The 25,271-nt window shown below is 39.3% G+C and overlaps 1 protein-coding gene across 2 annotated transcripts; it reads right to left on the minus strand.

Annotated features, from left to right (window-relative positions):
- Nucleotides 1–10,696: 10,696 nt before the first annotated feature.
- On the minus strand, nucleotides 10,697–25,026 carry b3galt2 (UDP-Gal:betaGlcNAc beta 1,3-galactosyltransferase, polypeptide 2). Of its 2 annotated transcripts, none has more exons than XM_037697927.1 (2): nucleotides 24,824–25,026; nucleotides 10,697–13,024 (listed from the first exon to the last, which is right to left on the minus strand). In XM_037697927.1, the coding sequence occupies exon 2, from the start codon at nucleotides 12,677–12,679 to the stop codon at nucleotides 11,348–11,350; it is 1,332 nt and encodes a 443-aa protein (XP_037553855.1). In that variant the 5' UTR covers nucleotides 12,680–13,024; nucleotides 24,824–25,026; the 3' UTR covers nucleotides 10,697–11,347. The 2 variants fall into 2 exon arrangements, with proteins under 2 accessions (XP_037553855.1, XP_037553854.1); XM_037697926.1 differs by lacking the exon at nucleotides 24,824–25,026 and adding an exon at nucleotides 24,328–24,808.
- Nucleotides 25,027–25,271: the final 245 nt, after the last annotated feature.

The raw sequence follows: 25,271 nt of genomic DNA on the forward strand, positions 1-25,271 counted from the left end.
AATTCTGTTGACAGTTAATCAGTAATAGGTGTGCACACAATGCTTTATTTAGGATAAACTGGTAACGCTTTACAATAAAGGTACACACAATTTGCTTAACTACTAGGGAACGTCTTGGGAACAAATCAAGAGCCAATGGGCAGTTAACCAGTACTTACTGGGGAACACAGCCAAGCCTTATTAGGGTACTGCTGGTTAGTTACCTTGTAAATGAAGAGGAACTAATCAAGAACTAATGGGTAGTTACCAAGAAAACCAAAGGGGAATGAATCAGGAGCTAATGGTTAATAAAATCAGTAATCAATAGGAAACAGGTTTTTGACAATTATGAGCTGTGACCTCAGTGGTGCAGGGTTTATTCAGAACCTACATGAAGAATTTCTCCTCTGTTTCTGTGGTAACAAACCAGTAGTACCCGAATAAGGCTTGGCTGTGTTCCCCAGTATGTACTGGTTAACTACCTATTAACTCCTAATTTGTTCATGATTCGTTCCTGAGGCGTTCATAGTATTTAATCAAATTTTGTGTACCTTATTTACCGAAAAATGCTTTTAAATTTCTCCTGTGGTTCTTGATTGATAACAGACACACTCAAACTACATGAGTAAAATTGTTACTGTCCACCTTTGACCTTTTTTTTGTCATTGAGCAACAACAATAATGAACGGTTTACCATGTGCACTAACATGTAAAACTAAGAATTTCAGATCTGGTAATATTGCCTTTAATTACTGAAATGTGCATACAGATTAAACACAATGAATATCCATACTGTATGAAACTACTTTTCTGTTCTGCGTGTTACTGTACTTGCAGCCTGTGTTCATTATATAACAATGGCTTTCTTCCATTGGAACGGCTTTGTGTGGCTAACCGCCAACATGGCAAACAAACAGTACCGCGAGTCTAGATCTCTTCAAAGTGCTAAACAGGGTTGGATTTGTTTATCGAAGCCCTGGCAGGTTTGATGTCCAACAGTTCTCCTACATTGTGGAGTATCACTGTCAAATAACATTTATAAATAGATTTTGGCTCAGTGCTGGCACCTCATCGTCGGAGTCCTTGAGTGTTGGCTGGGATCTGCCATCTGTCTGAAAGCATTATGGAGTTCTGTCTTAACTCAAGATGCAGTAGATGTAGCTTGCTTTGTGTAGCATTAATTAAAAAGAACAGACATGCATATTGCTATAAATAGGTGCTTTTGAAAGGCTTACAAGTTCTCTCTAACGGCAATAACACCATTAATCTCTCCCAACTGGATAGTTTGCTTCTCAAAAAAAAAAAAAAAAATAATAATGCTAATGACATCAAATTTGTGAAAGCCAATTTTTTTTATTTTATTTTGAAATGCACACATAAATTAATCCGACCCAATAATAATTTAAAACCAGTTTGGTATCTTCATACTTTTAGATTAATAAGTGTTTTATTTTCATTCTACGTCAAACTTAAAGCTTAGTGTTGCTTGTAGGTATGCATGTTACCCACCACATTTCATGGCTGAGAGTCAAGAAATTACAGTATTATTTTGGTCAAACTTAGAAAATATCCACAATCCAATACTCCACGATCGGTTAGTGCTTAGTGTTTGTTGAGGATGACTCTCGGCTACTACCACACCAAATTTTAGCCCATTGTCTGTAAAAGTGATTTATTGACAGCCATTTTTATGTTTGACTCAACATGATTCAAGGTTGCTGCCACAGCGTAACGATCGTAGCAAAGTGTTAATCATTTGTAGACGTTTATTCAGCAACTTTTTGAAAGTTTCCTTAAAATCTGGTCAGTGATTAATGACGGTTTGCTAATGGTGCAGACACACACATATACTGGACAAACATGCAAAAACATTATCAGTGCACCTTCACTGTTGGGAGATAACTACTGCTTTAGATTTTCAGAGCACTTCCTCTAAAATGAAACTTGTTTTTTTGTTGACGTGTTTATACACCGAGTATAATTCTATAACATTCCTCTCTATGCTAATGTTGATGCACTGTTCCTGCTGACTCCATCACATCCCATATTAACATTCTCAGTCGCCTAAAGAGGAGCCATATTTTGACCTCTGCTCCTCTTCTTCTTTCTAAAAAATCTTTTAAACCACAAAAAATAAATAAATAAATAATCCAACGTGCAACTAGAAGCATAGTTTCTGAATCTACTCAATGATGGTTTTCCCCACAGCTACAAAAGCTTAATTCTGTTTGGTTGTTCAACTCCTTTCCAAAGTCACTTTTTCCCCTCTGACCACCTTGATACAAAATTAGAATCAACTGGGAAAGCTCAGCATTTTTATTCAAGCCGCAGAGCCTGCATGGGTGTTGTGAGATTGCATCACATTAGATCTACCTTCATTGATTTATTCCTTTGTTTGTCTTTGGTTTGTCATCTGTCTGTAGCCCTTGCACATTAGTTCAAAATAGATTGCATCCAAACTTAAGAAACCTGAACTACACTGTCATTCAAACGGCAAACTTTTTTATTTATTATGGTCATCTAACTATATAAGTCCAGCTATCTCACATTAACTTGCTGTGAGGGCAACATTTGACTGACTGCTGGCAAACCTGATCAATGACCCCTCTTCAGTATAATCTTGTTATTTTCGATCAGGACATGTCTCTTATCCCCCACATTAAAAACGTCACTAGAACCACCTTCTTCCACCTGCATAATATCACCAACATCAGAAATGGCTTATCTAAAAACAATGCAGAAAAACTGTTTCATGCATTTGTCACGTCTAAACTGGACTATTGCAATGGTTTATCTGGGTGTCCAAATACTTCTTTAAAACGTCTTCAGTTGATCCAAAATGCTGCTGCCAGAGATTAACTGGAGTTAGTGGGAGAAATCATATCTCCAGTTTTAGCTTCTCTTCATTGGCTCCCTGTCAAATCCAGAATTTAATTCAAAATCTTACTAATCTTACTTCTAACCTACAAAGCCCTCAACAACCTAGCTCCATTTTATATTCGAGATCTTATTATTCCATATTTTCCCAACAGAGCACTTTGCTCTCAGACTGCAGGCTTACTTGTGGTTCCTAGAGTTTTCCTCCCATTCTGATTTTGAATATTTTTCAGTTCTCAGGCTTGTGGAACCAACTTCCAGTTTCTGTCTGTGAGGCTGACACATCGTCCGGTTAAAAGATTAGACTCGAGTCTTTCCTTTTTGATAAATCTTATAGTTAGCGTTGGCTTGTTATGCTGTCATAGACTAAGACTACTAGAGGACACATTGGCCTCGTTTCCCTAAATGATTTGCTAAAATTAAATAGTTTTCGTTTGATACTATTTCTATCGCAATGTGATTATCGATCTGCCATTGTGTATCTGTTCCCCTCAAACCCAGCTGGTCAAAGCAGATGGCCGCTTGTCCTGATCCTGGTTCTGCTAAAGGTTTCTTCCTCATGAGGGAGTTTTTCCTTTCCACTGTCGCCTTCATGCTTGCTCAAGATGAGAGTTCTGTGATGGAGTTGGACTCAAAGCAGTCTGCTCCTCAGATACATAATTTAATTGTTTTGATATATATGAATATTTGTTCAGTGCCCTGAGATGACTTCTGTTGTGACTTGGCACTATATAAATAAACTGAATTGAATCTAATGCGGTGACTAACTGGACTGCCATCTCTTGTTTTTATTATAAAACATGCCTCACATTTATTCACATATTCTGCAATAAAGTGCAACATGACACTTCAGAAATGTACTAAATGCAAAGGTGAGGTATTAAAGTGAAAGGTAGATCTGTGTTTGTTTTTAATAAAATGAAAGAAGGCTCTAATCTTTCCTGTCTATTTCACTTTAATATCTCACCTGTGCGTTTACTATCGCTCTGAAGTCTCATGATCTATGATCTCATGATTTCATCTTTAAAGTTAGCAAAATATCTATGAGCCACTGGACAAAGTTGAAAATATATATAAAAAAAAAAAAAAAATCTGCAACTAATTAACTTTGTGAGTCAATCCTATTCAAGATGGCCGCCACAGCTGAGGAAACTGAGCAAACACAAAATGGCAAAAACTTTGAAATTTGATGTGATTGTCCAACACATACTGTAGGTACTAACTTATGGAACAAGATTTGTTTTTAAAATGCTGCCATTAACAAATGGAATCACTTATGTTTGTTTGTTAGCAAAATATCTCATGAACCAATGGATGGATTTTAGGAGAACTTGAGAGGAAAACCGATGTTCATTAATAAATGTACATCGTGTGTCTACTTGATCTGAGATGGTCACCACAGCCACATGAGGTTAGAAAACAAAACGTCTATAACTCGACCAGTTTTACGGATGTACTGTAGATCTAAAATTGATGGTGTAGCTGGGAGTGATTCCACATTGGGCAAAATCTTCCCTAAAACATTTGGTTACAGATAAACAGGGTTGAAACCAAAAGGTTCAAAGTGTCTCCTGAATCACTGTACCAGCTTGAATAAAACCCTCAGAAAGTAACAAATATACATTTTCAATTTAATCCATTTTGGAGGCAACTCTATATTTTAAAGAACATTGGGCTTTTAATTTTTATTCGTTGTTTCCACTACTAATTTTAGTGTAATTGAAGTAGTTGCTGTAAGGTCAATTTATCAGTTTTAACTATTTATTTAGTTGCAATTGTTGAAATTTGGAGATCTTTAGCAGCGTATAATGTTAATGATAAATTTGTTGACAAACAACCACAATGTTCTTATTTTCATATCTTCTTTTTTTTATGTCTCGGATACCCTCAGTCAAGTGCACGTGGTTTTCATTTAGATGTTTTAAGAGGTCAGTTTACATACAAGATCTGATTTGTAATGTATTGATGTCCAAGCAATAGTTTTTGTAATTTGATATTTGACTTTAAAATGAACATTAATGAATCAATTGAGGCAAATCTTTTTGCTTGTACTGAAAAAATATAAGTGATATATATATATATATATTTTGTCAAATTCAGTTTTCTTCACCTAAAGTTTCTATTATGCTTCATCCGTACTGCCCAGAAAGAAATATTAGCCTGCTCCCAGACCTAGCTTTTACACAAAGGTCAGGAAATTTGTCTCTTACTCAAGTATATTTTCTCTTTCTCTACGTTTCTGAGGAGCAGTGAGTCCCAGTGTTAACGCCAGGCTTCAGCCTCCACTCCATCATGGCAGACATCTCAGTCCGTTTCCACTGTTAGCCTTTTTTATCCACATTTACAGCAACACAGGTTTTCATTGCTGATCAGTCACTGCTTCCTTCCCTTTCATTCATCACCACCTTTTTCCCATTTTTTCTTTTATTCTTCATCCTTCTTCTTGTTACCTGTATAGTGACCGGGCTTTTCTCTGTTCTTACCTTCTTCTTCCTCTGGTAATACTTCTTCCTCTTAGAGAGAAGAGTCCACACATATTTTATTTATTTATTTTTTTACTCCTCCTCCTCCTTGCTGTTTCTTCTTTCTTGCAGTTCTCTGGTCATTTGTTGAAAGGTTGAGTGCTGCCAGATGCCGCTCTGATTGCACAGGACATGCATGAATGATATGCAGCCGTATTTCCAACATCCTCTAGTTTCAAGTCATGACTTTAATAATTACTACTTGAAGGTGATGAATACCTGAAACCAGTTGAGCATTTAATGAACTGTCCCATGATGACTCTGACTTTGCATAGACATTGGGCTTTGTTTGTTTTTGTGAGGCGCACACCAGGTTTGGTTTATTTTATGATAAAGTAGCTGACTGTTTTATATTTTCTTTTGTAAACTTGTGATAATTCACTGAGCAGTGACTGTCTGAAGACTAGATGAGAAAAGAAAATGCTCTTAATCTTGTAGGAAATACTCAAGCCATGTAGCCACATTGGAAGCACATTTTTTTTTTGAAAATCTTGGTCCATTTTTGTCTTCACTGTTTACATGTGTGTTCTTGGCCATGCACATTATTTTGTTCCCACCTTGGTTTTTTTTGGTCCCACCTTGGCAGACACAACTATTTTGATTTTCATCTTTGGAGTACGTATTTTAAATGAAGGCACATTTGGAAAAGTTTTTCTTTTCTTTTTTTCAGCTTTTCCCTCTTCAGGGGTCTCCACAGTGAGTCATCCTCATCCATCTCACTCTGTCCTCTGCATCCTCTGTCCTCACTCCAACTACCTCCATGTCCTCTCTAACTGCATCCATATATCTCCTCTTTGTCTTTTTCCTGGCAGCTGCATTTCCAACATCCTTCTACCAGCATACCCACTGCCCCTCCTCTGGACATGTCCAAACCATCTCAGTCTAACCTCTCCAACGTTATCTCTCAGTTGTTCAACATGTGCTGTACGTCTGATGATCTCATTCCTAATCTTATCCATCCTTGTCACTCCTAAGAAGAACCTCAACATCTTCATTTCGGCCACTTCCAGTTCTTTCGCCTGTTGTTTTGTCCATGTCTCTGTCTCCAGACCATAAAACATAGCTGGTCTCACCACTGTCTTGTAAACCTTTCTTTTGGCCTTTGCTGACACCCTTTTTTTGTTACAAATCACTCCTGAAACATTTCTCCATCCTGCCTGGACTCTCTTTTTCTTCTCTTTACCACACTCCCCATTTTCCTGAACAGTGGACCCCAAGTACTTGAAGTCCTGCACCTTTGTGACCTCTGCTCCTTGTAGCCTCACTGTTCCACCTCCTCCCTCTCATTCATACACATGTACTCTGTCTTACTACGGCTGACTTTCATTCCTCTTCTTTCAAGTGCATACCTCCACCTCTCCAAGTTCTCTTCCACCTGATCCCTGTTCTCACCACAGATCACAATGTCATCTGCAAACATCATAGTCCATGGGGATTCCAGCCTGACCTCATCTGTTAGTTGGTCCATCACCAGAGCAAACAAGAAGGGGCTCATAGCCGATCCTTGATGCACTTCCACCATGAAGCTGTCTGTCACTCCTACAGAACATCTCACCACTGTCCTGCTGTTCTCACATGTCCTGTACCAGTCTAACATACTCCTCTGCTACTCCAGATTTCCTCATGCAATAACACACTTCCTCCCTTGGCACTCTGTCATATGCTCATTCTAAATCCACTTAGACTCAATGGAGCTGACCCTCTCTGTACTTCTCCATCAGCATCCTAAAAGCAAAGATGGCATCTGTGGTGATCTTTCTTTGCATGAAACCATATTGCTGCTCACAAATGGTCATCTCTCATCTAAGTCTTGCTTCCACAGCTCTCTCTCAGATCTTCATTGTGTGAATCATCAACTTAATTCCCCTGTAGTTGCTACAACTCTGTCCATCACCCTTGTTCTTAAAAATGGGCACCAGCACACTTCTTCTCCATTCCTCAGGCATTTTCACATTCTCAAATATCCCATTGAATATTTAAGTAAAAAAAAAAAACATCACTGCCATCTCTCCAAGATATCGCCAAACCTCCAAAATGGTACAGTATGTCATCAGGTCCTACTGCCTTCCTCTTCTTCATTCTTTTCAGAGCTGATTTGGACCAGTTTTTTTAAATAATTATAATTTTCATCAACATTTTCTTTAGATGTTGACATTTTATTTGTCAGACTAGAGCTTGAATGTGCCTACTTTTTTCCCCAGTCGTTTTATAAAAGTCTTGTGCTAACTGTTGAAGAGGGGTTGATCTAAGGGCTTAAACTCTCACATGAATGGAGTACAGAGACTAAATAAAATGTATCCTTGCCCGTGGCTACAGCTCCAAATAATTGCTTACTATTGTGCAGTTTATCTAAGCTGAACATCTCTATTTTCTCTCTCTACTGTCATTACCAGTTAAGCGCTCTCTCTCATAACATTCTTCTGCTTGGTGATTTTAAATATGGAAATTTGCCATTGTGTAAAATATACTAATTTTAGAATCCCTGACAGAATCACTCAAATGTGTATGCGGTTAAAATGAGAGTATCAGCTATGTCGTATCTACATTAGTTTAAGTAATTGAATTACTTTTAGATATGTGATATATTTCAGGAAGCTTTGTAATTTAGGGACACAATGTTTACAAACATTTATCTGACTTTTGGTGTTTTGCAACATATATATATTTTTTTATTTTTACTGGAGAACAAAATGTTTAACTAATTGTTGCTCACCTCCATAATGTTTCAAAGTTCTCAGTAATTTTTATTTATTATTTTTGGTTGTTAATGAGTTTCTTCATGCTCTGGTGGTGGTGTTTTGACAAACTCCTCAGTAAACCAGTTTACTGTAGGCAGGCAGATTCTCCAAAAACAATGCAAACAAGCAGGAAGTACTATTCAAGTAAAGAGCTGATATTCTTGGGCTTGTCTTATTTCATTTCATGAAATGAGGCTGTTTTATATTTGGTATGAACAGATTTTTGGGAAAATCGGATCACAGGTGCTAAGTAATGCAAAGTACATGTATAAACACTGAACCGAGGAAACGACCAGATCTGTTAGTTCTGGCAATTTACAGTTGACACTTGCAACTACATCCCCAACGACATGACTAGAAATGTAATCTGAACCATGTTGTCATTTGTTTCCTAATGTGGGCAGCAGCTTGAATGATTCATTGTCCATCTGGTTACTAAAAAAAATAAAAAAATAAACTAAAGCACTGAATGTAAGATTTACAGAAAACCTTAATACATAAGCCCACTGAATATTTTTAAGGAGAGATTTATCAGTTGGACATGCTAAACAGTCCAGTTTAACAGTTAAAAAATACTGTGAAACTATATCATGTGTATTTTTGTACAACTGTACTCAAACCTCAATGATTAACCAGAGTCTTAACTGGAGTTAGTTGGAGATCAAATCTCTCCAGTTTTAGCTTCTCTCCAATGGCTCCCTGTCAAGTCCAGAATAGAATTCAAAATCTTACTTCTGAACTACAAAGCCCTCAACAACCTAGCTCCATCTTATATTACAGATCTTATTGTTCCATATTTTCCTAACAGAGCACTTTGCTCTCAGACTGCAGGCTTACTCGTGGTACAGTTTCCAAAAGCAGAATGGGAGGAAGATCTTTCAGTTCTCAGGCTCCTCTCTTGTGGAACCAACTTCCAGTTTCTGTCCGTGAGGCTGACACATTGTCCAGTTTTAGGGTTGGCTTCTTATGCTGCCATAGGCTTACACTACTGCAGAACAAATTGACCACCCATCCATCCATCCATCTTCTTCCGCTTATCCGGGGTCGGGTCGCGGGGGTAGCAGCCTAAGTAGGGAGGCCCAGACTTCCCTCTCCCCAGCCACTTGGTCCAGCTCCTCCGGGGGAATCCCGAGGCGTTCCCAGGCCAGCCGAGAAACATAGTCCCTCCAGCGTGTCCTGGGTCTTCCTCTGGATCTCCTCCCGGTGGGACGTGTCCGGAACACCTCACCAGGGAGGCATCCAGGAGGCATCCAAAACAGATGCCCAAGCCACCTCAACTGGCTCCTCTCGACTCAAACTGATCACATTTCCTTAAATGATTTGTTAAAATTGAATAGTTTTCATTTTATATTATTTATATCTCAACATGTGATTCTCGACCTGCCATTGTATATCTGTTCTTAACAAACCCAGCTGGTCGAAGCAGATGGAGCTTGTACTGAGCCTGGTTCTACTAAAGGTTTCTTCCTCATGAAGGAGTTTTTCCTTTCCATTGTCGCCTTCATGTTTGCTCAAGATGAGAGTTCTGTGATGGAGTTAGACTCAAAGCAGTCTGCTCCTAATAAATATTGCTATTATTTTTCTATATGAATGTTTCTGTTCAGTACACTGAGATGACCTGTTGTGACATGGTGCTTTATAAATCATGGCAGCATGGTGGCTCAGTGGTTAGCAATGTTGCCTCACAGCAAATATGTCCTGGGTTCAATCCCCAGTTGGACCTGGCATCTTTCTGTGTGGAGTTCTGTGATCTCAATAGGATTTGCCTGGTTAAATAAAGGTTAATAAATAATAAACATAATTGAATTGAATTAATATGAGGACAACTTCTCAGTAATGTGGAAAACATAAGTAGCGATTGTTTGCCAATAAATCAAAAAGATGTGAAAAAATGTGAAGGCCTAAATGAATAACTTGCCACAGTATTAATCCATTAAAAAGCAAAAATGACAGTTTGCAAATGTGTGTTCATGGGTTTGAGCTAGTAATTATGCAGTTAAAGTTTAATTTATGCTAACCAGACAGGGAGAGCACTTTTTAATATCTGAAGTCCAACATATTCTAATTTTAATTAAATTATCTTCTTTTTATATAACATTAATGGGGGGTTTCAACACAGTAAAGCCATTTTACATAATTGAACAGCTCTACTTTAAATAACAATACCTGTAAAACAATCTATTAGAAATTAATCACTAAGAGCTGGGTCTCTGCTTTACACTGACAATCTGTTTCTCACTTTTTAATCTGTTTTATATCTGGTAATACCAGTAAGTTTAATTAATAGAGCTGCTTAAATTAAAACCCATTTTCAAAACTAGCCTTGAGTGGTGATTGTCAGGGTATGGAATATTATTTTTTTAATGTTCAGATTATTAGTTTAAACATTATTAATATTTTTTGCCAAACTAAAACTTGATATCCCTCTTGAAAATAACTGTCTTCTTAAAAACTGGTATTTAAGTTTTTACAGTAACTTGCAAACTATTTTAAAGCACAGCCCACCCTTATATTACCACAAGAGATGCACTACCACAAGGAATCTTGTACAAAATACACAACTACAAACTGAATTCCATACATTTAATTTCACTTGATTCATTGCACATCAGTTCAAGTGCTGAGTCATTCTTCATGTAAAGCTTTAGAAAATACAATCTGAGTCATCTCTGATGTGATTGTGGGTGTGTTCATGTAGATTATTTAAAAAATAAATAACACATTTGATGACAAACTACATTTTGAAGTAGTCTTCCTTGATAGATCTGTAAAATAAACACCAATAAACCGGGCAGCATAACAACTGGTCAACGTTAAAGATTTATATAATTCATTCATAATTAGGTAGTTTAACTTTTTCCCCACATAGTACATGTACTTTCCCTTTGTCTGCGTAACACCACTGAGTATATTTTCAAATATCTGGAGTGTGACATACTGCTATACCCTTGGGAGGAGAACATGAATTACTGCCAATCAGTTGGCACCTGAATGCTCCACATCACACGACTATGTCCCTTCCTATTCTCCTTTTTAGAAATAGCTTGATAGGTTTACAATACACTTTTTAGAAATAAAAAAATAGTTTGGATCATCAACTGTATACAATACTAAAAACAATGTGCTTTTCCTCATACAGTGTTTAGTGATGAGTTCAAAACTCCCTCTTCCAAAGTTCTAGTGAACGGATCACTCTTTTTTCCACTGAAGCAGGTTCTAGTCACGGATATGTCAGGGAGGTCTCTCTCCATGAAACTTTCTATGTCTGTACCTGCCGTTCTTTTCCTTCGCCATGTTGATACAGGCATTGTGCTTGTTACTTTGCAAATGGTTCCAGTACTTTATGAGTTCATTGGGTTGGAACTGATGGGACGTGATCAGGTGGCTGTACTTGCAACTAGAGTAAGAAACACGCCAATGGTTGAATAGGAACTCATTGGGAGGGGGAGCTGGGTCAATGCGCAGCTTTGCAAGGCAGATCCCCACATATACATCCTCAAGGTGGAGCCTGCGTATGCTGAGTGAGGCCTGATAAATCAACTCTGCCATGTCCCCTGAGAACACGTACCCTGTGCCTGAGCAGAATATTGGGTAGCGCTCGCTTGGATAAAGCTCTGGTGGCATGTACCACTTGCTGTCCTTGTTTCGGTTTGGTGCATAGCCCCTCATTAAGTAACCAGTAAAGTACCTTTGTTTTGGTGGCATTTCAGGTTTTAGCAGCTTCTGAATAAGATACTCTGTATTGACAAACATGTCACTGTCTGTTTTCATTACATAAGAGACATGTGGGCAATAGGTGGCCACCCAGTTCATGCCCATCAGTGTTTTGATGGTCAAGTTGTAATATGTATCCTGGTAGTCCTGTTGGATGATATCATGGAAAACACGGCTCTCTTCTTCAATGCTACTTTGAATGAAGTTATCTGATCTCTTGGGTGTGCCAAGAAGAAAAAGTCGAACAAACCACAAGCCCATTGCTACACTTTCGTTTCCCCATGTCTGGCGGATTGCATTGCGTGCATCAGCTTGTCCAGATTCCACAGCAATGAGGAGGATAAGGAAGGGTGTGTTGTCCCTGCACTTAAAAGGCTCATTCAGGATGTAGCGATATGGCTGAGCACTAAGCTTCTCTCCTACATCCATCTCTTTCTGTAAACTGTTGTTAGTACTCATGGAGTCCCACAGCCCCATTACACCCATCCTGGTGCCTCCTCCAGCTTCACGTCCCAATCCTCCTGGCTCTCCTGCTGCCCCTTCTGCCTGTTGAGTACTGAGGTTGAGCAGAGGCTTTGGTGGCACATACCCTGTTTCCCTCCAGAGGCTCCTTAGGGAGCTGTTCTGATTGGTCTCTCCCTTAGCACTACGGAAACCCCTGATGGTATAGGTCAATGGGTTGTCACGAGGCCCACTGCGCCCGGACAACCAGTCCTGGTGGCTGAAAAATAAGAAAAGGGTAAAGAGTAGAGCCAAGGAGAGTAGACCAGCCACATGGGTTCGAAAGAGTGAACGCTTGATGTTCCAGGTCATCTTAATGGGACAGCAGTGCCGCCGTCTCCACTGCATGATGACGATCGGGGGTGCAAAAGGCTGCTGCGGCTCAAGATTAGACAGCAGCAGCAGTCATTTAATGCCACTTCAAACATGTGGTTGCAAACAAATCAGAGGGTTATCTGGGCCGGCACATGGGTTGAAGTAAGCCTCCAGGTGGAGTCAGGAAAACATCTGAGTCCCAAAATGTAGCTTTAAGCCAGGTTAAAAGGGCTCCTAGTGGAGAAAAAAGGTGGCTATTCTGTGGCCATGGAGGCGTCTAACTGGCTCTTCTATGGTACTGCAGACAAATAAAAGGTCATGCTCAATGTCTTGTCTTCTTGAGGTTAAAATAAGGGTCACGTCATCTGAGTCTTCTCCCTGTAATTTGAAAAAGAGAGAAATAAAATGAGAAAACACTGGAATTGCTCCAAAAAGCCCTTTACATCCACTGACACTGAGCCACATGGCAATTATTTTAGTAACAAAAATAACTTTATTAGATTTAACAAACTTGAGCTTAACCTTAAACAATTTAAGTAAAGTTTGTTGTGATACAATCTAAAGTTTTTGAAAAAGAGGACCCACAATGTATGTCTAGAGATGTTCTTTGATGAGATGGAGAAATGCAGTTTAATGATGGATACAATTAAAATAATGAACAAATGGCATTCTTGTTTCAAAAAGTGGAGAAAAGAACAATTATTTCACTGTCAAAGTCTTGCAGAGTAAAATATTCTTTACAATAAAAACAGTAAACTACTCTACAAAGATCGAACCGACAAACAGGAATTGGGCATGGTAAGACGATGGAGTCATTTAGCAACTGGTTTCTCAGCATAATGCCTGGAGCTGAATTATATATTGCTGGTTTGCTCAACGTGGTGCCAGCTAACACTGCTCTGAACCACATAGGCCAGCAAGTGTCATCAGCCCCCCACCGCACATCAACAGCAAGGGAGGAAATGTGTCTGTCAAAATGAGTTTTCAGCATCCAGCAGGCAGTATATGGCTAAACCCTGAGCCAGCCTCTGGCAGTGACAGACATTGCCCGTCATTCACCTTCAGTCTACCAGTGCTGCATAATGTCTTATTGGGATCACCCAGGCTGCTCAATCTTCTGACGCAAACGAGCATAAAGAAAGAATGCAATGACAATTACACTTGCACACACACACTCTTTTTTTCAGCCTCTACCTTTGCCACAATAAGTCAAGTCAAACTAAATGTTTGGTAATTGTTTATGGCTTTCTTGAAGCAACCTGGGCTCAAACCTGCACCCTCAGGATTACAAGACTATAGCAGTTACCACAACCCCACACACAAATATGTACTAATAGGGATGGAATGATTATGTACGGTGTCCACCAGAGATTTGTCCACTGAAATGAACACAAGGCAATCACCTTCAGTAGGCACCGATACACAATTAAACTAAAGTAAACAATCAGTTTGGACAAGCGCATTTCTTGTACTTTGCATGTAATTATATTTGCACATACTTGGCTTGCAATCAAAACGTAAAGAACATCCATCTGTCCTTGCAACAGTTTCACATGATCACGTGTCTTATTCACGCAGAGTGTGTGTGCACATCACATTATTTCTGGAGTAGACATACCTCATCATGGCTGTCAACACACACACAGATGCACACATAGAAAACAAAACATGCAAACAGAAACTAGACTCTAGTGAATACTAATGTAGCGGTCTTATTCGTCCACTGCCTTAGGTTGGCTCACTTTCTAATAATTTGCAGAACTTGAATAACAGAGCATCATTCTGTGCAAATGGTAAGCACCGGCTTAGTATGAGAAAGATTTCCCAAATTTCTAGTTTTAATTTTCTGTTATGTTTGCTCGTTCATCATGACAACTGACAAAGAACACGATAACCTTTTCAAGCAAGTGTGCTTACCCAGTGCAAGCAATTACAGGGGAATGAGAGGGGCCAGGGCAAGCTTTGTTTTAAAGGTTAACATACTTTACATCGAAGCACATCGAGCGCTTGAGAGATTTCGGCTGTCAACTAAATGAACATCTAGTTACACAAGCTCTGATGAAGAGCTCACACATGGAGGCACACAGACTTGAACGCAGAAGCACAAAAAGAAACACACAAGAAATAGATGCCCACACATGCTGGTATCCACCCACTCACACTCACATGCAGGCGACCATGAATGGCTTTTTTTTTTTTTTTTTTGCTCTCCACATAAATACCAATTCCACTGGAATGCCAGATATTCATTTTTACTTTTAGCCGTACTATTTAACATGTCATTGTCTCTCCTCATTAATACTTTTTTTTTTTTGCCTCATCAATGTCACTTCTATGCGAGCCAATTAGTTACACTATCACTAATTAAAGCCCTTGTGATTTTGCAGCAGTCAACGATCAGAATGGAGACTGGAGAAGTGGCATGGTGCTGACATATTAGGTATACATTGGCGCTGACTCTGTCTCTAGATCAGCTTCAAACCTGGAAAAAGAGGGAGGTTGCTTTATTTGTTTCTATGTCTACATTGTTTCTATGTCTACACAACCAATGCATTTGTTTTTTTCCAGTGTCTAATGCATGCTAAAGATGTATTGCCAGTGCCAATGAAGATATGACCATCATTCAGTAGAACATTGGATTTTGTGATACTAACACATTTTCCTGAGAAAAGATCCAGCTCTCATTTGTGAGCCATTTAGAGCAGCTTGCTTGCAGAAGACAGAGGTTAAATTCTGCTTTATTGAAACAGGGCTGACTGATTATATGGCTGGCCGAGGCTCCGGGTTTGTCTAATAATGCTGCCCAGAAGCAACAATCCTCACTGAACCACATAATACATAATTTATTTTAATGTTGAGATAGTGGTACAGCACCTGGCCCTATCAAGAGTAACAAAAGCTCAGCGTTCATAAGATTATAATGAAACATTACTCCACATCGAAAAAAAAAAAAACATGGCAGCTGTGGGGAAAGAGGAGCTACTTCTGTGATTGCAAGCTGTTTTTATAATCAATAAAATGCAAATTAAAAGAAAAATCACAGGTAAATGAGATTTTTCAATAACAGCAAAAACCACAATTTTCTTTTTAACTGTTCTGCAAATTTTCAAAATCTACACATTTTATTTAAAATTTGTTTTACTCTAATACATCACAGGAAATATATATTAGTTATACCTATCCATCCATCCATTTTTTTTTCTTTCGCTCCGGGGTCGGGTCGTGGGGGTAGCAGTCTAAGTAGGGAGGCCCAGACTTCCCTCCCTTCAGCCACTTGGGCCAGCTCCTCCAGGGGAATCCCAAGGCGTTCCCAGGCCAGCCGAGTAACTTAGTCCCTCCAGCGTGTCCTGGGTCTTCCACTGGGTCTCCTCCCGGTGAGACGTGCCCGGAACACCTGACCAGGGAGACGTCCAGGAGGCATCCTAACCAGATGCCCGAGCCACCTCAACTGGCTCCTCTCAACGTGGAGAAGCAGTGGCTCTAATCTGAGTCCCTCCCGGATGACCGAGCTTCTCACCCTATCTTTAAGGGAGAGCCCAGACACCCTGCGGAGAAAACTCATTTCGGCCGCCTGTATCTGTGATCTCGTTCTTTCAGTCACAACCCAAATCTCATGACCATAGATGCGGGTAGGAATGTAGATCGACCGGTAAATTTAGAGCTTCGCCTTTTGACTCAGCTCTCTCCACCACAACAGACCGCTCCACTGCCAATGTCGTACCTATCCGCCTATCAATCTCCCGCTCCATTTTTTTCCCTCATTCGTGAACAAGACCCCGAGATACTTAAACTCCTCTACTTGGGGCAGGACCCCCTCCCCAAACCGGAGAGGGCACTCTACCCTTTTCCGGCTCAAGACCATGGCCTCGGATTTGGAGGAACTGCGCCTCATCCCGGCCCTGTCACACTCTGCTGTGAACCACTCCAGTGAGAGCTGTAGATCACGACCTGATGAAGCCAATAAGATCACATTATCTGCAAAAAACAGAGAAGCTATCCTAAGGCCACCAAAACGGATCCCCTCAACACCTTGGCTGCACCTAGAAATTCTGTCCATAAAAGTTATGAACAGAATCGGTGACAAAGGGCAACCTTGGCTGAGTCCAACTCTCACTGGTAACGAGCCCGACTTACTGTCGGTGATGCGGACCAGGTTCTGACACCGGTCATACAGGGACCTGACTGCCCGTATCAAAGGGCCTGGTACCCCATACTCCCAGAGTACCCCCCACATTTATACAGATTTGTTTTAATATACAAATAGATAAAATATTACATAATTAGAGATTTAAAGGTTTGTTTCTGAACATTATTTTAACTTTTTTGCAACTTCTGTTCACCTTTTTTCAATTTATTTTGGAAAATTGAATACATTAAATTGTATTTGAGTTCCCAGTTTTTTAAGAGAAACTGCATTTGCTTATCGGTCATGGAAAAAAAACTCTTAGCTGCAGCAGATCTGCTTAAAAGTTTTTTTTTTAAATTTTTTTATGTATTTTTGTTTTTTCATTTTCAAATTTTTACTTTATTTTTAGTTTATTCTACTTTAGAATATTTAAACTTTCTCTCTGTCTATCGCTATCCATCTCTGTATCTGTGTATGTGTGTTTTATGTTTTGCTTATCAATTACATTTTCATCTAATGGTTTTTAACAATTTCGTGTATTTTACAACTTTTATGTAGCAACTTCAAACTTGTGTTTTAAACGTTCTATTTAATGAAACTTTGTACTTACAGCTATTTATTGCCCTCCACCAAAGGTAAAGCAGTCATAATGTTTTTCTTCATGTCTGTGTGTTCATTTGCTTGTAGTGTTAGATTTAATGGATTTTAATGAAACATTTTTCAGCTATTTGACATCAACCAACACATAAATGGCTACAACTCAGTCAATTTTAATGATATCGAGTTATTTTTTGTTGTATAGCCGAGAGTTAATTCCAGCACATCCACAGAGGACCGACACATTTTGCATATTCTCACAGCATCTCATAAAGTTGTGCATAACAACAAAGTTTTTTTTAACAAAAACAGCTCTCTTCTCAATATGAGATGTTGTTTTAAATTTGGGCATGAAGGGTGGCGGACAATATGTAGTCCTTCCAAAAAAGTTAGGCCTCTAGTTTGAAGCAGTTTTCCACTTGTGTTTTCATTTTATTTTATTCTGTTTGGCCAACCTTTGCAACAGTGTTGTCATTTTCATTTAAACTCCTTATACACCGTAAACGCTATCAGAGAGCTGTTTATTTTTATTTATTTAATTGATTAATTCATTAATTTTCTTACATCACTACATGATGTTAACTACTTTAGTTGCTTACTTTTTGATTAAATTCCAGGAATTAGTTAAACATTTATCTAGTTGAATTATTATTATTATTATTGTTCTGTATGTGGTGTTTTTCTGCAACATTAATGTTTAATAAGTCTATTTACATGTCTTAATGGATTAAAAGATTGTTTTAAAGAGAAGTTCTAAAGATTGTAGATTTCTGAATAAACTTACAAATAAAAAAATATATATATTTTAAGTCTTTTAATTTTTTTAATACCTTTGTTTGAGTAATAATGCATTTCCAAACAAGCACTTCTCTTACGTGCGCCAAAGTCCACTTTTCTGATTTTCTTTTTTTTTTTTTTACACCAATACAACAAGTAATGTTGTCCCATGATTTATTCATGTTTTCTTGTCCTGCAGAAGAATCGGTGTCTACACCGCTCAAGAATGGTTATAAAAAAGAAAACTCAGTCTTCTCTCCATGTTGCACAAACAATCGAATGTGTGTACTCATGTGGGTGGATTATTCAGGCTGTGGATTTGAGTTGGACCAAAGCTCCAAAATTACAAGAAAACAATTAGCTGTGCTCAAATCAGTCATTTACATATACATATTTATAAAATATTCATGGACCACTATTAAATTAAAAAGGAGTCAAAGAGTTTATTTCGATTTCTTTAACTTGTGATAAGTATAACATGGTCAGATGTGGGACAGGCCACTTGAGCCCCATCTCATTACACAACATGACCCCAGCTAATTATTTAAAGGGTCAGTTAACCCACATACCAAAATCTTTGGTGGAAGGAAATAGTTTATTTGTCCTGGTTTTACTGGAGCATCTTCAAACACAGGGTATGGTCTTGTTTTAATAGAACTTCTATCATGAATTCCCTTTCTTTTTGTGTTTAAATACCTAGTTTAGGTTTGGTTATGTCATGTTGTGTGTGTGTGTGTGTGTGTGTGTGTGAAATTCTATTTGGACATTTTAAAAGTCATCAAGAGAAGGTAGAATGAATCTAACTTCTTAAATATAATCCCTGACAGCTTTTATGTACAGGGGTGCAAACTCAAATGTGAAGAGCTCGCACCTTTTCCGTGCACAGATACAGCTCAGCATTTAGATTTATGAGCCTTTTTAAGAAGGCTGTAAGAAGGGATTGAGCAGTCTTTTACAACTGGACACTGAAATACAAGAGACCTCTGGGAAATAAAGGGTTGGCAGATGTGAACCATTGTAGCTGCAGTAAATACTATATGACGGCAATTTTCTTCCACCCTGAAAGTGATACCTAGCTCACCTCATTGTTCTAACTCACCATTCTCCTAAATTTTAGCAGTATGTGTGATCCACCAATTTTTCAAAGCCACTTTTTACATAAGAAACTGCCCAAAGATGTAATTTCCTACCCTATAGCAATAAAGGTGGCTTGGAGATTAAACCATGTTTTTTTTATCAAATGAGTGAGTTGGCCTCTCCTATGTCTTCTTTTTTTAAAGTTCAATGCAGGATTTAGCAAATGTCATTAGGAATGAAGAGTTCAAGGTGCCAAACAGCTCAGGCAGGTTGACACAGTGAAGCCAACATAAAGCTTCCTGTATTGATCTGTATCACTGTAAACTCTATAGCTTTAACGCTTGACACATGTGTAAGGTAAATGAATGAGGTAATTTGGACCTGAGCAACTTAGGAATACATTTTGCAGTCTTCCTCCCTCCTTGGAGGGCATTAATCTGGCATCCAGCTCTAATGTTAAAAATATTTGTTATTTTTGATCAGGATATGTCTTTTAACCCCCACATTTAAAACGTTACTAGAACCGTTACTCTCAACAAAGACAGACACATCCTTTCCCTCCCCTGCCTCCCTCCTTCCTGCTTTTGCTCCTGTCCTGTGAATCTGTCTCAGAGCCTCTCTTTACATATCTTCCGAATCGTAAATTATGGATCTGGTCAGCTGGTCTCTCAACGCAACTGATAACATTTTATGACGAGAAGACGGGTGCAGGAGAACCCTCTTGCCCTGAAGGGACTCGCGCAGCTGGACATATCATGGATTCATGGGGTGAATGGAAGATGATGTGCCTGTCTGTATTGTCCGTTGAGGACGGTGAAGATGCGTACATATTTGTATTTATGATAACATGGGTTCTGCTTTTTGGAATTGGCGGGTACCTGGGAAATCGACAAATTAGGAAGACATCAGCAGCAGTTTCGGGAATGGTGAGACTGCCTGCCTTATGTGAAGGATTGTATCATGTTTCAAGCGCTCAGACTCCGATACTTTGCGAGCTAAACCTAGAACTTACTGGCATGAGGGAATCGACCTTGGAGAAGGCTAAAATCGTGGACCGGCGGAATGACCACAAATCTGGATTTGCCATTGAGTGTACCAGCAGGACACAGATTGTGTTGCAAAGCGCTTTGAGTATCTCAATAAGATAGAAAGGCACTACATAAGTACAGTCCATTTACCATGTCCTAGGAATCGATGTGTCGATTACTCGAGTAGTCTGTTAAAAACCTAATCAGGACTATGAAACTTTCTGGTAGATTCACAGACAATCTCACCAACTTTTTTGCCCCCCCCCCCCACACACACACACACACACAAAAAGTCTTATGTCCATCTATGTTGCTTTGTTCTGAGGTAGTTTTAGCTACTCACACTGTGTCCTGTGTGTCACGGACACGGTGTGAGACATCTTTTTTTTTTAATACCTTCTTTCCTCATGTTTTTCTCCCCGTTTCTTATCTAAGTGATAAAGTCAGCATTCACAAGGAAGCTGCAGCCTCCGTGCACTTCCGTCTAACCTTGTTGGACGGCTGCACTGGAATGCAATTTTGCTGTGCTTAACTGTACAATGACGGAGTTGAATTTGATTCTGATATTGCTAAAGTTAAAAAACTTCTTATCTAAGAATGAAGCAGAAAAATGGTTCATGCATTTGTTACATCCAGACTGGACTGTTGTGATGGTTTATTATCTGGGTGATCAAATACTACTTTAAAAAGTCTTCAGTTAATTAAAAATACAGTGAAACTATATCATGTGTATTTTTGTACATCTGTACTCAAACCTCAATGATTAACCAGAATCTTAACTGGAGTTAGTAGGAGAGATCGTATCTCCAGTTTTAGCTTATCTCCAATAGCTCACTGTCAAATCCAGAATAGAATTCAAAATCTTACTTCTAACCTACAAAGCTCTCAACAACCTAGGTCCATCTATATTATAGATATTATTGTTCCATATTTTCCTAACAGAGCACTTCGCTCTGAGACTGCAGGCTTACTTGCGGTTCCTAGAGTTTCCCAAAGCACAATGGAAGGAAGATCTATCAGATCTTTCTGTATTGTTGTTTGTGCACATTTGTTCCCCCACCACATCAGCCAGGCCCATTTATAAGACTGAATTTGCTGTAGTACACTTTTAAAATGAAAATAGGCAGTTTTACACAAGCTTTTCCAATAAGCATTTATAAAAAATAATATTGATTTACTAATATATTATTAATCATCATTGCGGTTTGTTTAGAACTGGTTCCTGTGCAGGAGTTAAAAATACACCCTTTAGCAATGGTGGTTTCTGATATGTGCAATATAGGCAGCTGCTGAAGGTGGCAAATACGCTGGGCCCCGCCCTCCACCACAAAAAAAACAAAATGCATTATTTAATTTAGACTGTCAAGCCTACATATCTGTTTCCATTCACCCACTTGCAGGGAGTGGGCGCCCTCGGCCAGGTCCAGGGTATGCAGCTTCTGCTGAGGTCTGACACACAGAGTCCCACCCCCACCCCCCTTTCACAACCTATCATCTCCATTGCTGGGCAAGGGATTCATCTAATACAACTGACGCAATGTGACCTGTCAATCAATCCAGTACGCTTGTCAGCAACTGACCAATTAAGAATCGCAATTTGTCCCGAAGTAAAACGCCCTTACCTGCAGGAGCTGCATCCCCTTTTCCTCCAACAAAACTGTTGGGGTTTTTCATTACAAACACTTATCAGTCAGGAATTTCATAAAGAATCATAGGAAAATAAAATTTTAATCTTGTTAAAAGGGGAAAATGTAATTCATACATATATTACCCTGAGCAGAACAGAGTTTTTATTTATTATCTTTTAATTCTTATTGATTTTTGCTGGTCTTATTTGCCTTAACGTTGGCTGATAATGCAAAAATGCCTCAGGTAACGCCATGAGCTTCACTACCTCTGCCATCACCGATCTCGTTTGTTTGTCAGAGATTTGCTCATTAGCTAACCCTGGGTTACACTTCCGGGTGGGCGGAGCTATCTAACCGTTCGTGTTGTGTCAATAAGTTCACTAAGTAAATCACACCACTGATTGCTCCCAAACAAAGCATGTTTCATTCATAATATTGTGAATATACAGCAGTCGATAGTTCACAGCTCATTTGTGTGAAAGTGCTGAGAAAAATATACAAAAAATGAAAATGTGCACCAAGGAAGGTGATTTAATTTATGCCCAAGTTGTTTTGACTCATATTTAAGGATGGGTGATGATGACCTACTCTGCTCGAGCGTTAATTACACATGGAAGATGGACATAACAGGTCCAAGCCATCAGGTGCCCAGTTTAGGAAAAACAGGCTATAATTGCTAAAGGCAATGATCTTGTGATGTAGCTTGGACCTGTTAAATAGCCATTAACTGGAAGAGGAGTTGATTTGACTCATATTCTGAATATTTCAGAAATTGGACATATGTAGGCTTGTAATTACTGTAATTACTCAGTACTGCATTAGGCTACTTCAACGGTTTTATAGGCTATAAATGACCAATATGAGGCACAGCAATATGAATGTTTGATAATGATACAAATGATGTATGATGCATCAGTTTTTACGTATGGTATTTTAAAGCAAATTCAGGGACACTTCTGAAATATTTAGGGGCACCTGCTGCCACAGGCCAAGATGAGGAACCATTCACTTCCTCAAGCCTCTTCAGCAATGGTTCATTAGCCTCAGGAAGAGGAACTCTCCACATCCTCAGCCACAAATGTGTCTCTGCACATGTTGTCATGTGCAAAACTTTGCAAAATGTTATGCAACAAGTGTTCAGTTGGTGTGCACTTTAATCTGTGTTTTCTTGTTTGAAGTGCAACAGTAAAATGTCTTATTAAAAGAAGGGCAAGGCTTTAAACGGCAGTTGTGCAGTTAAATTTGTGTCTTGTTCAAAGTGCAATACTAGTAAACAGATTTCCTTCAGTGTTCAGTTGCTGTGCAGTTTAATCTGTATTTCTTCTGTGAAAAGTAGTAAATTCACTTATTTAAAGAGTAAGCCTTAACATGACAATTGTACAGTTTACCGGTAATTGATATTTCGTGAAGTGCAATAATGTAAGTTTTCTTATTCAAAAAAGGTTCAGACCTTCCTTGACAGTTATGCAGATTCATTTGTTTTGATCAAAGTGCAGTTGTTTGACAAATATTTTCAGAAATATTCTATTTATGCAATTTAGAAATGACTTATTTTAATTTTATTTATTTTCTACAGGATTAATTTGTTGTATTTGTATTGTATACTTTTAAATTTATGGTATACATGTGTCTTACTTTGTGTGTTTATAGTATTATTTTAGTTTCTTCAATTTCAATTAAAAAAAAATCAAATATTCAATATTTTTTTGTGTGTGTGTCTGTGACGGTACAGTATGTGGTAAACTAAATGATGTGTCTGCGCCGGATGGGGTGTGGGTGGGGCATTGGGTTGATGCAAGCTCGGGAAAAGGAGGGTGCTGGAGGGGTTGTTTGCCCAGGGCACCAAACAGGCTAGGACCGCCCCTGCCCTTTAGGGTTTGGTGATGCCTGGCGGCAGAATTCAGATTCAAACAGGTTGGGCATGCCCATAACAACTTTGTGACTATTCCCTCATTAAAATTGGCATGCAAATTGTTTTCATTACCTTCAGAACTTACTGGACAGGGCTGTATGCCTCTGTGACTCACAAGAGGCACCTCTCGTAAATCATAAAACATGAAAAACTTCCGCTTACAGCCAAGTGAGATATACCAATCTCTATTTAACTGGCTCGATTATTAAAAGTGGAAAATGTGGAAAAAATAAAGATTTTTGAGAAATGACTTTATCAACTTTCCTTCCTGATTTCGTAGAGGTCTACCTGCCTGAAACACCTTGTAAAGGACCCCTGTCAATCACTGTGATGTTTTAGAAAGCCATTAAGGATCCAGAAAGTATCTGATGAAGATGAGATCTATGATCTTGAGGGAAATGGGAGTAGCTGATTGATGGCTACATGGATCCAAGGCAGCTGAGAAAGGTGGATGTAATGGAGTGGAGAGGAAGGAGGGGAAGGCTAAATGAATAATGAGGATGTGAAGGACTGATGGGACGTGCAGTGCTGCCTACCTCCACCTCATGCTGCGGCTGCTGACGGGGCTGCGGTGGGCTGATGGGGAGCGTGAGCCCGGGCACCTCCACCCGCCATCGCCTCCTCACCGGGTTTCAGACCAGCCCTTCCCCTCCAACCTCTCTTTCTAACTGCATTGACACCTTGGATGTTGGGCGTCCCTGGTCGTCTTTATCCCCACAAGCGCAAGTGACCTGCAGGTTTTATTCTCCTCCTGGTCCGTTATATAACTTTAAATATATTTATTATTTACCTTCCTGGGTCTTTTTCCAAGTTTATTCCCCCTCTTCTGCAGGGATTTTTTTTTTGTTTTTATGTTTTTAACATGAATCTAGGGGAAAAAGAAAAAAAAAAAAAACCATCCACGCACATTCGTCCGGAGAAAGCGCCGCTGGAAGGACGCAGGAGCGCGGCTGGTGCGGAGCTGGAGAAGCGCAGGAAACACCAAAAGAGATAATAATAAAAAAAAATAAAAATACAAAATATATCTCCCACCTCTCTCTTGATCCAGCCACTGGTGAAAACACCCGAGTCCTGGAGAGAGGAAAAGGACTCGTGCAGCTTCACATCCGCCCTGCAGCTGTCTGTTTTCCGGGAGCTCCTCGTCCGCTCCGTCCTGGAGCGACCCCGACCCCCGCCGGAGCTCTCAGCCGGCTGAGGCAGCTGCTGGCCGGTGAAAGCTGTCTGTTAGACACCGCTACTCTGACGGCGCTGAACACGTCACTGCATTCTTAGCAGAGCTTCTCACGTGACCCAGTTACTCGCTGCGATGCGTTCAATGACTGTAGGTGATAACCCCACCGCTCTTTCCACGTGATTGCCTCATTTTGGCTTGTAAAGTGTGTTTTTTTAACTTACTTTGGCCAACTTCATTTAGTTTAAGTTTTTCTGGGTGGGGGGCAACAAAGTGAAGTAATCTGGATAAGAGTAGGGAGGTGAGAAG

The sequence above is a fragment of the Nematolebias whitei genome, chromosome 3 (assembly GCF_014905685.2).
Source record: "Nematolebias whitei isolate Nwh7 chromosome 3, NemWhi1, whole genome shotgun sequence".
Lineage (NCBI taxonomy): Eukaryota > Metazoa > Chordata > Actinopteri > Cyprinodontiformes > Rivulidae > Nematolebias > Nematolebias whitei.